This window comes from Amblyomma americanum, chromosome 6 (assembly GCF_052857255.1).
Source record: "Amblyomma americanum isolate KBUSLIRL-KWMA chromosome 6, ASM5285725v1, whole genome shotgun sequence".
NCBI lineage: Eukaryota > Metazoa > Arthropoda > Arachnida > Ixodida > Ixodidae > Amblyomma > Amblyomma americanum.
The window spans coordinates 31,090,684-31,107,739 of record NC_135502.1 but is presented as its reverse complement, the minus strand read 5'-3'; the positions used below and the strand labels follow the sequence as shown (position 1 = coordinate 31,107,739).

At 46.7% G+C, this 17,056-nt stretch overlaps 1 protein-coding gene across 1 annotated transcript in view; it reads right to left on the bottom strand.

The window, feature by feature from the left end:
- The window catches only part of LOC144136558 (uncharacterized), a 63,407-nt gene extending 55,358 nt beyond the window's left edge, over nucleotides 1–8,049 (bottom strand). Inside the window, 1 exon segment of the mRNA XM_077668958.1 lies at nucleotides 7,809–8,049. Coding sequence (XP_077525084.1) covers nucleotides 7,809–7,905 — 97 coding nt within the window. The 5' untranslated portion in view covers nucleotides 7,906–8,049.
- Between the last annotated feature and the right edge of the window lie 9,007 nt (nucleotides 8,050–17,056).

Sequence of the window (17,056 nt, the reverse complement as noted above, 5' to 3'; positions counted from 1 at the left end):
AGCGCTTTCGTTTCTCGAAGATAGAAGACCTCCACCAGCCACAGAATTTCAATGTTAGTCCCGTAGCTCCCATTTCTCCGTTTGTGATTCGCTTGTTCATTTTAGCATACATCCCTCAACAAAACATATGAAAAAAGATGAGGAAAAGCTACGAGATAAAAACGTACGGTGCCTTCATAAGTTAACATCTGAGACTGATGAGCGCGAAACTTATGGCAAGTGATATAAATGTCGCCTATCTTATAAAAAAGCTCTGGGTTACAAGGGGTTCGCATCATTTCTTCGCTCTATTTTACATCGGTGCGCTACATCGAGGCACCCTAGGGCAAAGGTTGAGGCTTCACACACACCTCTTGTTTTCCAGCTTAACTACTGAAGAAGCGCCTTCGCGCTAAAAAATAAATTTAAGGGTTTATCCGCTACCACGACGGACGCATGACTGCTGTTTCGAGTTCGAATATACGGTATCTGTAGTTCCTAGTGCGCATCGGCGCTCATCTGGAATTTGGGCGATCAGTACAGTGCAGCAAAGCTTCTGCTAATGTAGGCTGCGTTGTAGCTAGCCATTAAAGGGTGGTAATTGCTATTCAGCACTCTTTTACGTCCAAAAATGCCCCCTTCTTTTTCCCCTTTCTAATCCATCCTACACGCCGCTCGGCTCTGCCGGCGGTGGTTATGGGTGCACTCTTTGTCAAAAGTTTATAGCCCAGAGGTGTTCGCTTCCGGCCACGGTGTGTGGCTCGTTATTCGTCCCCATCGTTCCAAGTGTCTCGACGGTAAGAGAAACTCTGGTACTCTACCCTCCAAGGGTCAGAACTACCACGGATGGTATCAGCGCCCCAGTACATGGTTCAGACGTAATCTTCGCTTAGCTCTAAACTTTTGATAAAGGCTCTACATGAATTTTCACGTCCCAAAGCAGCAGTGTGGGCTATGGCTCTGCGAGGTGGCGTAGTGGAGAGCTCCGAATTGATTTCCCCACTACCGTCACCAGGTTCGAATTATTTCGTCCATTTGGGGATCTTTGAAGTGCAGCTGGCGTCCCTGAACCACTCTCCCGCAGTGCGCTAATCAGCTCTAGGATCGCTATTGTTAACGACAACGAATCGAGCGCGCTGTGAGTCTATTGTCAATATTTCTTGCTTGTAATTATCCCGTCTCGTGAACGCGTACGCTGCGGCGGCACAATGGGAGACCACAATGAGCTCCTTCATTGGCGGCACCGCCACATCGCGTCAGCATCGACGCTATTCGTATTTCATTCATAACTATGCTGACGTCAGTTACACTTCGTGAAACTTAACGCCCCAAGTCTGATAGGAGCGCGCTTGTTGTATCTTTTTTTTCTTCTGTTCCTATTTCTGCCTTATTGCGCGCAGCCTGCAAACTTTCAAAAATGGTCTATATACAATCTATAGTCTTCTATAGACTCTATTGCTTTCCTATAGACAGTTCTCTTTGTCTATTCACAGTCTATAGACTGTCTATAGACAAGTCTAATAAAAATGTATGGCCATAAACCTACAGTTGTCTATGACTGTCTGTAGGGTTTGTATAGCCTATAGACTGTTCTCTACGGTTTGTCTATAGCATATAGAGTTTACAGAGAAAAGTCTATGGACAGTCTACAGACTGTCAAAAGAAACTTTTCTAAGGGCAGCGCCATGTGAAGTAAACCCTGACACTCGCGCTGTGCGCACAACATCGTGGTACATAGGGCCCTTCGCTTTCGGGTTTTATTTTTTTCGGGCATCGGTGGGTGAGAATCGGTATGTAATTTGCGAGCACGAGCTCGGATGAAAATCGGGTAATTCAGAAAAAAATATATCAGTAGTTCGGTCTTTTTACCGTCTTTTTTTTTTTTTGCAGTACAAGACAGCTTAACATAACAGTTCGTTTTTCTGCTAGTCAAAAAATGCCCTATTTTTTGCTCATTATTTCATAACATGAAAATCGAGGCTTCTAGTAAAAAATTGCTTATTAATTAGGATTTTTTTGTTTAATCTATTACAAATATTTCGTCGGGTACGTTACCTAACTCCAATTAAACACTTCCGCGTCAGAGCAACTGCCTTCACTTGTGGAGTTCAAGAACATTACACGTAATAGCGATGACTTTGAAAATGCAAGGTCCTGCGATTAGGATGCCGTTAGCATAGGTAGCGCTTCATATAGTGATTCCCATAAGACGTCTTTTATCGGTAGCCATGTTTTGGCCTGTCGCTTCGAAATCACCGCTTTTAGAACTTATTCTCAAATTCATCCGCCTCATGAAAACAAGCGTTAAAACAAGTTTTAAATCCCTAATTTACAGAAGACACGCACCTGGAATAAGTACTAGATATCCGCAAATTTTCGAGCGATTTCTTGAGCTTCGCGAACTGGAAACCATCATCGTCCAAAAGGCTCATTTTCGGTGAAAAATCGGGTTTTACCCGATTTTGAAGAAATGTGTTCTGGGTGCAAGAATCGTGTAAAATCAGGTTTTAACCGAAAACGAAATGCCCAAGTGTACATTCCCCAGCAGCAACACCATGGCAAGGCTCAGGAGTTGATGTTTGTTCTCGATTTCTTTTGGATAGTAGGCCTGTATGCTACAAAGTCTATTATCCTCACAAACGCGTTTGTCCCATATTAAGTAATGATGACCCGATTGTGTTCTAAGTGTAAAACTTCAAATGGAGCCGCGTTGGCTCTAAATTACAGGCCTCGTAGGCTCCTGCTCTGTCTGAAAGAAATTATTTCTCCTAAGACTCGCTGGGCGCAAGTTTAATTTGAAGCAAAAGCACAATTTCGAGCTTCGTTGTAGTAAACTCGAGTTATTTAAATTCCGATCAGTACCGAATAAGCGCTTAGAGCAATGAAAAGAGATATTTTTACGTCCACGTTTTCACTTCTATTGTTTTTGTCATTAGAGCCCCACTCTCATCAGCACGATTTATCAGAAGTCAAGGGGTATGGGAACAAGCGTTTTTAATCCCCTCCAGTTATTTGGAACCGTTAGCTCTTATAAAAATGGTCTGTTGACTTTATATAGGGTTTTTATAGACTCCATTGCCTCCCTATAGATATTTCATTTTGCCTGTGCACAGTCTGTACAGTTTGTATAGAAAAAAAGTCTACTAAAGTGTACGGCCAAAAATCTATAGATTGTCTATAGACTGCCTATGGGTTTGTATTGTCTACAGGGTAGTGTATAGGATTTGTCTATAGAAAGTCTATAAACTTTATAGACAACCGTCTATGGACAGTCTATAGACTGTCTAAAAAGTTTTTGTAAAGGGTTTTCCTTACCTCTTCAACCGCCTAAAAAAAAACCCTACAGACTGAAAACTTTTGACTAAGGGTGTACATTCCGGCAAAACGCTTCGCCCTAGCTGACTCCTTGATTTCTATCTGCTTCACCATTACTGTATATCAAGAGCAAGTTATCAACACACCACGAAAGACTAATCCCCATCGTATTGAATGTGATGGCGCCGTTCAGCGCCAGGCTATACTGAGCTCCTCATCGGTGTTTATTAGGGGTAGTCCGCAGGTAACGTAGGACGCTTCCGAGTAGCCGGCGCGTGTCGCTGGCGGAGTAGCCGGCGAGCGAGAGTCCCTGCTGCCGAACAGGGGAAGTGCATCCGCCGACGGGTCACACCAAGCGTGAACGGGACGCGCATCGATGTTTCTCCTTGCAACCCCTCATCGGTGACGGTCGCGGGTCATCGCTCAGCGACGCCGACGACGTAACGCTGCGCCCCCCCCCCCCCCCCTCCTTCCTTCTCTTTATCCAACCCTTACTCGTTTCCAGCCCGGCGCCCGCTACTCCTCATCTCGTTCCGTCCACACCTCGAGAGGCGCGCCTCAACTTATGCTGCCTCGCCGGCCTCTTCCGGAAGGGGGAGAGACTCGTGGCGAAAAGACATTGGGGAGCGCACAGGATAAGCTGGTCAAGTGTTTTAGGGGAATCCCCCAAGGTGGAGCAGATTTGTAATAAGGGAGTAGTTACTCACTGGCATCCACCCAAGTGCAGTCATACGGCCACAAAGGAAAGCTATACAGCTTTCTCGGAAACTTCGTAATTAAAGAAAAATTCGTCCTGGTCCGGGGTTCGAACCCGGGACCACCGAGTCACCGGAGCAGTCCCGCTACCAACTGAGCTAACCAGGACGGCAAGCTTATGGTAGGGCGAGAGCGAATTGATCAATAACTCGAAGTGGGAACAGTGTTGGTCAAATGTTTTAGAGGAATCCCCCAAGTGATTCCCCTAAAAGTTTGAGAAAGCTGTACAGCTTTCCTTTAACAGCGTCCGGCGCCCACTTACGGAGCCTTTGTAGCCTTTGTAGCCGAATTTCCGCGCTTGTGTGAATCCCAATGAGCAATTACTTCCTTATTACAGAACAAGCTGCGTGAATGTGAAGGGGATATGATAAACTAACAAATGAGCCCTGCAGAACTTATCGCTTCTATGCCAGTACTGATGTTCCATTATCCACCATTGCTTGATTTACCTGCCCATGGTACTTCCCATGCATGTTACGCAAGGTTGAGACTTCCTTCCGTATAGAACCGGAAATTATATTGCAGTTTTGTGAAAAATTATAGAAATTGTTTTAAACACTGGACTGAAATCTTTTAGTGTGTTCATCGGTGCTTGATCTTTCTATTGGCAAAACTTCTCAAATCATGCGGCTCTGAAGGCAAATACGTTCGCTGCCGTTCGCAGCCTCGGGTGCGTTAGGTGCTCATCCATTTTTGCTTGGTGCGAATTCGTGTTCTTGCGATAATCCAATATTTGCTACTCAGAATTGCCTATCTCTCCATTTAATGTCTTGTCCTGCGCATTAGTGGAGTACTTTTTAGCATTCCTCTTATTGAAAGACATAAACCTTGCTGCTTGGCTCCTCCCAAAGGTGATATGTCGAGGAAGTCTTCGGGACTTCAGACTGCGGGTGCGTGGGACATGATGCAAACGTATAAATGTTTATTACTATATGTAACGTAGTGCGTTTAACAACCTTCGTGCGATAAGAGTGTCTGGTAGAAATTTATGTGCGTATAAATGAACACGAAGGAAAAATGTACGGCACGCTCTGCACAGACAGAGGCTTCTGTTTTCAACCATTGTTGAAACTGTTACTCTTTTTCGCTCTTATCAACACTGTGAGAGTACCTAAGATTTGCATACATTCATTGAGCTCCTGGTAATAATTACCCAACTCTTTTTATGTTGATTCCGGATTTGTACTCTTCCAGCGTGTAAGCACGTTCGAATTGATGCATTTTGCACAAAACAAATTGTTTCAGGGAGCGCATACAAATCTAATGAGAGATCAACCTTGTGGATTTGATTCCGTGACCTCGATGTGCGTCTTTCAGGCTATCACTGTCGGAGTTTTAGCAGGGTGTGGTTGACAATGGCGCCGGTGTTGTAGCTATTTCGCATGTGTACCCTGCGAATAGGCGATAGGCTAGTTTATAGTGAGTTCGAACACGCGAAGAGTCAGCAGCGCCGCTTGAATTCCAGGCTGCATATAAAATATAAACTCTTGCTCTGAACTGTCTTTCAAAAAATGTGTCATTTGTTTTGCTGAGAGATATAAGTTTCAAGTACTTCCTATAAAAAGAACACGACAGCATCGTTGAAGCTTCTTCCTTTTTTTTTCATCGTGCAGGCATTGCGCTGTTGAAATAGTCAACGATAATATATCGAACAAATTACACATGTCATTTAAATTTGCCCCAATCAACTGGCAACATGAATCAACCTAGGAAATTGGTTTCTTTCTCTCTTTGGAAACCGCGGCCCTCAAGAAACCCAACTGGCATTAAAACACTCATGGACGTCCTGCTGATGTTTAGGGCGTCCAAGGGAGTTCCAGTCCCCATTGGGAAGAAGCTGCAGTATATCGCTAAAGATGCTCCTTACGTAAAAAACTATTGAAGCTACATGTGGCTACGTGATTGCAACATGCTACAAGTTTGAATACTGTTTTCTCCCGGGGACCGATAACTCGCTGTGATATTTATGCCATGTTTTCTGTATATGCATGTGAGCGTGTGTGTGTGTGCCTCTAGTATCCCAAGGATCAAGGATTTTTCTTGATCAGGCGCATTTTTCGGAAGGGAAACAAAATCTGAGGAAGACAAGACTGCATGGTTCGCGCATGAATAACGCCGTTCATTCAGACCCTCTGTTGACCGTTCTGGACAGCGTCGCCAGAGGGCCAACTGATGCACGCTTTCACAATGCTTGTGGCTTCCAGGCCACAGATGCAAGTGACATTACGAGCAATGCTCTGTGGGCGTAGCAAATGCACACGCAGAGGTTGTAGAAAGCGCTTGCGGTCAAGGGCAGAAGAAAGTAAGAAAGCACCCTTCTCGGCGACGGCAATTTTTTTCCGCCACACCATCGTCCTTGAGCAGCGCTTTGATTGCGTTCATCCGGATTTGGTCTTCTTTGCACGGCCTATCGCAAGAGAACAGGTGGTTTTTGCGCAGATGAAACCGACGCGCTCGCGGAGTCAGCGTGTTATTTGGGAACTGGAAAGCGATTCCTGTGGCGAAATGTATCGACTGAAAACTTCCTCGTCAGTGTTTTGCTGGTCACAGAGGACGTAATAAAGATGGATAGGGGAGGAGTCTAAGGTCTAATCCAAAAGTATGAGCGAGGGAGCGCTAGAGTGTCGAGTGATTTAGGCGGCTTGAAAATGGACGCACTGACGGAGAAGTGGGAGGGGCCCATTATTTTTATTTATTTATTTTTTTTGAAGGAAAAGAATATTGCCTGATGTAGAAATAGTCAGGCCCATGAGCAAAATTTTGTGCCCCATTGTAGAACCTCCACAGACAGGACGACGTTGACGAGCCGACGTGTCGCGACAAAAACAGATTTTCTCTTGCGCAAGAATGAGCTCCAAGAAGCGTGTACTGTTTTTGTTTAATCGCTTCTCTCAGTATGCTCAAACGGAGTCCAAGTACTACGGCATGTATTTTCAGAGAGCTAGCAGGAGGTTCCTAGATGAATTATTCTTGTTTGTTGTATTGATCTTATTAAAAGGGCAGAATTTCACAGTTGCCACTCTTGTCCTGTTTATTCGGTTAGTTGCCAGCGAGCTGTTGCATGTTTCGGATGTGCACAGTTCTGGCATGGTGCTTTTTGCTGTTTATGTATGCCACATACTATCCCACCTTGTCCCATACTGTCTTTATAAGTAGCAGCAATCAGAACACAGCAAGAAGCACGCAAAGCAGAAGAGTTCGACACACTACAACGCAGCACCGGTAGTCAATATTCAACCAATCCTAAAATAACTCCCCCAAATATTTACTTTTATACGAAAATATCACACATAAGCTGACATCACTGAGCTTAGAGGAGGAGTGACACCGCGCCTTTCCTTGACAAAAAAATGGATGAATAATTTAAACAGTTAGTTGGTTTTTAAGAGCCAAAGTTGATTAGTTTGCGCTGAACCACGCTGCACTGCAGGGCTCCGGACTAATATGCATCACGGTGTTCCTCTACAAGCCCACATCTTCGCCTTGGACGTAATTCACTTGTTCTTCTGTACGCTGCAGCACTCGAACCACAACCGCCCTCCTCCACGTTCGACCTCACTGATCGTTGAGAGACGCCCAGAACAAACACCACGCCCGACATCTACTGCAATACCTGCTGCTCTGCTTGCTGCCTCTGCACGGCAGTGGTCAGCGTCGGCCGACACCCCCCCTCCTCTGCTACGGCCTTCCCAGAGGAGGCAGCCCAAGGGGGACGGGCCGCGACGGCGGCTCGGAAGCAAGAGCGGAAACCTGCTCACCTGGACCGCTTCTTCTCCCATCGGCGGCAGCGGACACGACCAGGTGCCACGCCACGGCCAGCGTAGCGGCCGCGTACACGGCGAGCGTAATCCTCATGGTCGGAGTGCGCGTGCGCCACGGCTCGAACCAGGGCTCGACCGTAGGGACGACGACGCGAGTGTCGGGCACGTAGTACGGCGATGCGGCGTCTCGGTCGCCATGGGACCCGGCGGCGGCGCCGAACTCGTCGTGCGGCTGGTCGCTCCCTTCTCGCGCTTCCCGCGGCGGCGGCGTCGTTCTCGGCCCCGCCGGCCAAGACGGAAGAGGGCGAGGGAAGGGGGAAAGGGCGGAGGACCTGACCGTAGAGTAGCAGCGTTGCGGCAACGGACACCCCCCCCCTTCTTCTTCTGACGCTACGGCATTCCAAACAGGTTTTGCCCCCGGGACGAGGAGGGGAGGAACCAACGGCACCGCTGCTGTTCCTTGGGCGAGGACGACCTTTCTCTCTCTCTCTCTCGAAGGAATGAGAAAGAGCGAGAACATATGTGCGGACATTTCCGATACTGAAGCTATCCAGCGAAACTCCGGTTAATATGTACAGAATATTGGTTGCCATGCAATTATGGCGCTTCTGAGATGTACTTTTCAACTTCGTTCTTTGTATCATAGCCAGATCATCAAAATTTACACTGATCACTGCCATCTTAGCAGCTACACTAAACAGTTACAGGAATATGGGCACGAAAATATTTAAGGCTTATAGCTAAGATGTCTTTACAAGCTAGCAAAATAGCGAGTGATATAAAAATAGTTAAAACTAGTGAAATTTCAAATTATTTCAAGATACTTAAAATAGTTGATATTCACTAATCAGGCGGTTAAACTATTACAGCTTGTGAATTCTTGAGACCATACACCAAAACAGGTTGTAGCTTTTGTCCAAGAGAGTAGTCTCATAAACAGCAGTTTACGTGGATTCCGGAAAGGAGAGTCAGGTACAACGAAGCTGCAGCTAGTATCGATTCTCAAGAGTAATCGCATTTATTACAGATGTCCGCTTTTCTGTCCTACTGCAAGAGCAGCCATACAAGTCGATTCTGGGTTAGGTATGTACGTCATAACCTGAACATTAACGTCTCTCGCATTGCCTGTATTCAGTAGCTCGCGTTTTCTGAGCTGTCGATACTGCTGCTCATGAATGTAAGAACTCGCCCCTCGAGATGCGACTGACGGAGAACATTCATACGGAAACAGCGCACTAAGTGCCACCCGTGTTCTAATTTATTTCTCAAACTTAATACTGAGTGCTCGGAAAATCTGCTGGTCCAACAACCGAAGCTAATATATGCCCAAAGTTCGCCTGCCGGAAAGTCCCGCCCTGCTGCTCCCTCAAACAGCGACAGCATGGCGGCTTCTCTGCAGCGCCCCTGATCACACTTGGCATACGTGACTCGTCCCCCGCCTACGCTGGCGGCCTTGTAGTCCCAGACTACTGGAGGAAACAGCAGTGCACGAGAAAGCCTTACCCAAGATCGAGCGCATAAGCGCGGACCTCCGTCTTTCTTGCAGGTTGTTTGTCTACCGGCGGCCGGCCGCCCGGCGGCTACATTCCGCCGTGGCTCCCGAGCAGCCAATCTGCATTTTCTTTCGTTGTTTCTTGTCCCAGGGCGGATTCCCCTTCGGCCGCCGCTCTGACACCCCTCTGGATGCTGCATTGACGGCGGCGAGCGTGAGCGGAGGAAGGGGTTCGTCGGGTTGGAGTTCACGAAGCCGCCTTCGAACCCTCTCCCTGCTGGCTTCTCGCCGTCGTCGAGAAGCCAGCAAGCTGTCGTGCGTGGCCGACGCACCTGCCTGTCGATTCATTCCGCCCATGAACGGGCCGAGGGGTTCAAGGGCTTGTTTAGATAGACGGCGCCGCGCGACCTCTTGCGGCGTCTGCGTGTGCCACCGAGGACGAGAGATGACGGCAGTGGCACTACAGTTATAAACTTTCTCACTTTCCTCAAATTAGAACTTTAATTAACCGCTTTTATCAGAACGCAATTCACTAATATTACTATACGGCGCTTTACAACGGCAGTAAACAAAATAGTCATTGCTTTTATAGCCACAGTAGTTCAGCATGAGTTGTTCATTAGTCATTTCTTTTTTGTGTGCTTAACATGAACGTATGCATTATATTAATGTCCCTCAAAATCACGAAGGAACCAGATGTACGGATACATCAATAAACCTACAACACAGTTCTGGTCTTCTGAAGTGACAACCCATGATGCGGCGTTCTAACTAGAAGTTTAGAATTCGGCGACCTGAAAGGCTCGAATGTATGAAACTTGCAAGTAGAACATGCAAAGTCTTTTTGGGCTAGCGTTAGAAATGGCGACGTAATCGGCGATTAAAACCGCGAAGGCTTTTAGGCTTCTCCGCAGTGCACAGCGTCCGGTGAAGGGTGCATGATGACGTCATCTATGGTGCCGGTATGCACCTTCGTGTAAAAATAGATGCACCGTAAATCAGGCGAAGCACCAAAAATGGTAAATCCAAAAGTGTTTCCATTGCTCTCCATTAGACCATCAGGACCGCGGATACCCAATCCCAGCCAATCTAATCTCGCTTCAAATCCAGTCTCCATTTATATCCCCCTCCCCCATAACTTTGTTCCATTTCTCTTGAAATACACCATCTTGACCTCAAAGACCAATCCTTGTCTCTTCACCGAACTACACGCACAAGAGAAACCAACTTTATCCTCTCGATTTCAGCTCGAGTATCATAAAATCCTGCTTTATTTTTCTTGTCAACGATGTTCGGTCTCTTTACCTTAACCTTGTCATCTTCCCTTTCCACAGCTCATTGCACCGTCCTTAATACAATTTCAATCCTTCTTCATTAACCCCCAAGCTTCGGTCAGGAACAGTATATCGGCAGGATTAAACTTTCGAACTGTTCGTTTGAGGGATATCGGTTAACTGTTAAGCCCATACCCAGCACCTCCACCAAGATGTCACGCGTGAATGCGGGAGATCACTGATCGCAAGAGACAGCGGCGAGCTTCGACGAACGACTTGACCGCAGCTCCAGCTCCAGATCGCTGTCACTTCTACTTCCTCTTTTTGAGGCGGCGCGTGCTTCAAGTCAGCGCTAAGCGAACATGCGGAATGCACTGTGTAAATATCACTTAAGAGTCGATGTAAAATGCAATAAAACCGATCCTTATTGCCCTGGTCAGTTCTTTCTTCTCTTCCCGATCAGCGGTCACAATTTGCCCGCGACATTTTATTCACTTACTACACATCCAGTAGCTCACTTCCTGTCGGAAACTGCTATTCTCTTCCAAGATTGCATTTTTTTCTTCATATTAATATTTAAGTTTGCTGGCTGTCCAAAACTGACACAACACAAAGGGAAATACATCCCTTTGGTGCGCTAATAAAACCTTAAAATGTTACACATGTATATAGGGGCTAAATAAAAGCGCTCGTTATGCACTGCACATTTTTCTATGGCGTGATTGGCGGTAAATATATAGTCTTCGTCGAAACCAATTTCCGAAAACCAGCCTGTTGCTTGGATTGATTGAAGCCGCATGTTTCTCTGATTCTAAGAACAGTTACCTCAGTAAATATCGGGCGTTTCACCTAAGGTGTCCCGCAATTTTTAAAAATAGGCTTTCGGAGTTATAACAGAATTTTAAGCGCTGTAGCGCATCCGAATACAGCTAAGATGTGCAACTAGAAGATTGGTTAACTAATATTAAATAATTGACTTTTTAACTGTTATTGCCAGCCTTCTAATTTACTGAGAGGCGTGTAGCCTATTGTAAGTAATATCCATGTCAGTTTTTATAATTTCAAAAATGCAGTTACGTCGGTGATGTGCCCCAACAAATTTTGCCATCCCGGCGAGTTACGTGCACTGGATGAGTTGCTTTGCCTACAACCTTTGTAAAAGCGCATTATTTTGGCGTGTTGTAGGCAATATTTATAGGGCCATAGCGCTAAGGGGAGTAAAAGTTACAGTTAAGAAGTTAACTATTCAATATTAGTTAACCAGTCAACTATTTAGCCCGTTTTAGCTGTATTCTGAAGCACTGCACCATTAACAGTGCTATGCCGAAAATAGCACCCTTCTAACTCAAAAACGAACAATAAGTCGATCAGCCTATAACTTTTCAAAGTTTTGGCATCACTTTGTTTATGAATCAATATAAAGTGAACATTCCTCCATTCTTCTGATACGCTTCGGCTCGCGAGAAATTGTGCATACAGGGTTGCAAAGTTTTCACAGCAGGTCTGCAGTTACTTTACCCTCACCAGCCATTTTCTCGTCCACATAGAGAGAGAGATTCTCCTGATTACACAAGAGGTGTGCCTGGTAATTAGCCTGGCATGCTACTCCAAATGAGGATGAAGAGAGAGGGCGAAAAAGAGAGAAAAGAAAAGGAAGATAAGAAAAGGTTAAAGGTGAAATCAAGTATACACAATACTCGCGCACTGACAAACATGCAGTATAATAAAAGGGTGTCTATCAAACTCGTGTCCCGAAGGTAAACTAGTACGGATTTTCTCCTGCGCAGCAGAAGCCACATCACTACTGGGTCCAAAGACATGCTCCAGGCACAGGGCGCCGTCCTGGCGGAGTCCTGACACACACAGCAATGCCTTGCGGTGTGTATTGAAAATCTGGCAGCCGCAGTCCAAGTGTTCAAGATCTTCTCGAACACCACACGTGGGGCTCGGAAGGCTGCTTTATGCACCAATTTTATGAAGAAAGTACTTTCGTACGAAACGTCCAAGCGAATTCGGTGCAGGAAATTACGGTCACGCCTATCTAAACTGCGTGTCATGCGAAAGTCACAGGTGGGGTCGATACGAAGTAGGGGTCTGCACTGATGGTCCGGATCACAGCGTAGAGAGCGTTGCGCCCACCAGGATCCAGCGGCCACAAGTGTGGCGGCATCAATACGAGAAAAGGGAATGGGTAGCAGCACGGAGGTATCCCCATGCGCCGCTTTCGCTGAGCCCTCAGCGTGATCGTTGCGTGCGAGGCTGCAATGAAGGGGTAACCACTGCAGCACAATACGGTGACGTATACGTCGCAGGCCTCAGTGTGCAGCCTCTTCAAGCCGACGACGAGCTGCTCCTGAATGCGCGGTGTCTTCAACGACTGTAGTGCAGCGCGACAGTCAGTGGAGATAACCCGCGCCTTTGGGAGGTTGTTGCCGCTGAGAATATATGTAAAAGCTGCTCGCAGAGCAGCCAGCTCGCTAGCAGTAGTCAAAGTGCAGTGACTGAGTGTCACCGAAATTGCAGGGCGCGTTGATGGCATCCAGACGCCAACTGCTGATGAGACGGGCGTGACAGAGCCATCAATAATGGCAGTGCGCACCGTAGCATCCAGAAATGTGGTCAAGGGAAAAGTATTAAAGTGCTGGTCCGGAGGGGGTTGGTTTTGCTCTTAATGTCAGGTATTGTTCTGATTTGCCAAGCAGCAAACTTCCAGGGTGGTGAGGATGACGTGACAGCGCTCTGGTACTGCGACGGGAGAAGGTCGGAGGCTTCGTTTATGCAGTATACGATGAAAGAGGATGGCTAGGTTCACGCGCCACAAACCACTCCTGGGCACGAAGCAGCCCCTGGGTTAGCCGCACTGATAGAGGGAGACGTTTGCTCTCCGCTAGAGTGCCGGCTGTGGAGGTGCTCTTGGGAAGGCCGAGGCAGACTCTCGAGTCTATAGCTTGCATGGCTTCGAGGGGTTTGCGAGATATCCTGAAGAGCTGGGAGACTATAGCGCAGCAGGGCGTAAAGTCTGGCTCCATCGGAGGAGGTCTCTAGTAATTAGAGCATAGGCGGAGAGGGTAATAGTGAGAGAGAGAGAAAGCAACTGGCAGCCTCTTTTACGCATAGTTTTATACAAAGGGGATAAATAAATTGAAGGGTGTTTTGTTTTGCTCAGTTTATAACATAGTTTTACACAAAGTGCATAGAGAAACAACCAGTTTATGACACAGACCTTAAACAACCGATCACCGCGCTCTGCTAGCGTGTTCAATGGGATCTGAAGTAAAACATCTTACACTGAAACGAAACGCCGAGAATTCTGCCGTATGCATATTTATGAAACCACTACTTTGCAGCATTTTTGAAAACGTGGATAAAGGTAGCATTTCTGAACAGTCTCGACAGGCTGTTTAGATGGAAACATTGCAAAAGTAAATAAATGTCAATAAGATTTCTGCTAACAAAAATGTGCTTTCGTTACACTTCATACAAAAAGCGCGAGCATTAATTGCAGTCTAAACAAAAAGTCAACAAAACGGCGGAAAAGGCGGTGAAGCTATCTGAACAGTGTACAGTAGACCGTGGTGCGTGCGTGCACGAATTTGGAGGGCGGGTCTGTGTATGCTCGCTTGCAAAAAAAAAAAAGAGATCGCTGTGTGCAGATTCCGATTCGCCAATACCCAAAGACAGTGAAGGCGAGGGGGATTTCAGATCCCTCGTCATTATTGGAGGGGGGTCTGAGACCCCCCTGACTTTAAGCCCTTCGCAGAAGGCCTTCACAGAGCGCTCCACAGAGCAGTATATATAGCTACGAAAGCGCAGAATTAGCCACTTCTGGTAGTACAGAGCATATGAAAGATAGAGGCGTCGACATAATCTGCAAACCTTTCCTCACATCATCTTTAGTTACGACTAGAATTTTAATTTCGTTGCACTATATATCTGCCATTACTGTCGTAATTAATTCCTGCATTCTACAAATCCGGTTATAATTAATCTGCAGTATCAGCAATCAATACAAACTGCAAGTGGCAGTATCAGCTTGGTCCCCCAGTACATCTTGTATCAGTCTGCCTAATTTCCTCTTTTCTATTTTCAGGCTTCGTTCTCGCTTTGGAGTCATGGAGAGGACAATTCAAGGCAGCTCCACTACCCAGGAATATGCACCCCGATTTTCACCATTCAAGACGACAAGCACGAGCCGAAGCTATGAAAAGGCACTACGGCGGGCGCGAGGCCGTGTTCTATGTCGATGCTGCGGGTCCTGAGCAGGGAATGACGGCCGTCGCGGTAGTGCACCAAAATAAAACAATGGACGGACTAGTACTAGCCAGCCAGGACATACTGGCTGCGGAAGAAGTGGCGATTGCTCTAGCTGGAACACACACTACCTCGGAATACATTCTTACAGATTCACAGACAGCGTATCGCAATTACCTCAAGGGCAGGATCGTACAGCTAGCAATTAAAATCCTGCAAGTTAGCTACACCCGTGGCTACCAACCCACACACAAAACACTTAATATGGGTACCAGGTCACCAGGCCTTCCCAGGGAACGAAATCGCACATGCCTCTCAGCCCGAGCATTTCTCCCCCGGGCACCAAGTGCGGATGCCATGGAACCTCGTACCCCACTACTAACCTGCACCGACATACTTCAGCACTTAAGATTATCCCGTCGGGTATACCCTCCGCCGGCTAAAACACTAGACAAAGGGGAGGAACTACACCTCAGAAAGCTACAGACCAACACTTACAACAACCCCCGAAGACTACACGCAATAGACCCGGAGTCATTTGACTCACAATGCAAATTCTGCGGGGAGAAGGCGGACCTGTACCATATGGTATGGGCCTGCCAACGAAATCAGACGGTCACTAATAATAAGCAGCCAACGCAGGAGAGGTGGGAGGCAGATCTGACCGGCTCGGACGAAACAAGTCGAAAAGAACTCATCGAAAGAACCCGGACAGCAGCCTACGCCAATGGGGTTCCGGACTGAGAGCTCCATCAACCGCTACAACCTTCTAAACAATTTCATTAAAATATTTTCACCACCACCTTCGTTCTTGCTTAGCTTGCTCACATTATGCGCTCACATTGTGCACTAGGTCCTACATTGTCTATAGCGGGGCTGAACAAGGCAGCATGCACATGCCTGCACCCTACCAACATCCTTGATGGAGGAGAAACGGCACCTCTTTCTCTCTTTCTTCTTTCACTCCCACCTTCCTTCCCTTACGGCGCGGTTTGGGTGTCCACCGAGAAGCGAGACAATTACTGCGCCATCTACTTTCCTCAAAAACTAATTTTGTGTCCACTTACCCAGGAGTCAAGCCAGTTATGCGCCTTTCTTTTCCTCAAAGTCAACAGAGTCTAAACCTTCCGCTGCTGGTTTTGAGAAAAGGAAATCCCGGCTCTTCAAGTGCTTTCGCCGCTTCAGCCTTACACAGCAAGCGCCGCAACAGCACATCCTTCCATATCAACAAGAAACAGCAAACAAAAAAGAAAGGTGACCAAAGCAATGAATCAGCCATTTACATTACACGAGATTCACCTGCCGCTTATCTTGCGTTACACATTACGTGGAAACCGTCCTATAGTTGTTTTTTTTTTTATTAGCAGATTTTTACAGGGTGCTTGGGCCTTCATTCTTTTTTCCCGGTTATTTGCCCCATTCCATTTGTCCGCCATAAAAGATGGCTTCGATATATCATTTATGCCAAAGCGAATAAGAGCTAATTACGAAGCTCATAAAAGAGCTTAGTAAAGATTATGATTAGAAATAGTTTCACCTAAGGTTAAACGAAATTATTTGCCTGTAGTGATGTCAGCAATAAAAATCCCGATTAATTTTTTGTGTTGTTGGCATTCCATGTACATCGTATCTCGAAACACGCTGATCTTTCGCAATCCGGGAGAAAACACGTTGCAGTGCTTTTGGGCTTTGTCCAGACTTTACCCTTCTTCGTCTTTTAGACGGTCCTCTCCTTCCAAAGCCCGAATAATTCACTTTCAGATACATTTCCCACTTGCAAACGTTTACTCGTCGTTGTCACTACCGTTAGCGCTATTGAACCGTCTTCAGAAAGCAAGTGGTGATCTCTGTATAAGTGCCATGGCGGTATCACAAAACGTTTAACATGGAGGATGATGTTTAGTGTGCCATTAAGGGGTGGGGGGGAGGGGGGACTTAAAGCACTTGGAGAAGCGGCAGATGCATGAGGTTTTGGCGCCACCTATCGGTCCCATTTACAGATGCTGGAAAAGCGCACGGTTGTTGCGCGTGGCCTCCGAGATTTAAAACAAGGTTCCTGGGAGACAACGACGGAGGCTATGGCTTGTGTCTAGTATGTAGCTCTGGCCACACCAGGTGGCGGGCGCAACCCTGCGTCTAGACGAAACTCTGGTGGCTAAACGCACATCCAAAAGTAAACGATAAATCCAGACTATCTACCATTTTTATGACACTCAGGAGGTTGCTTC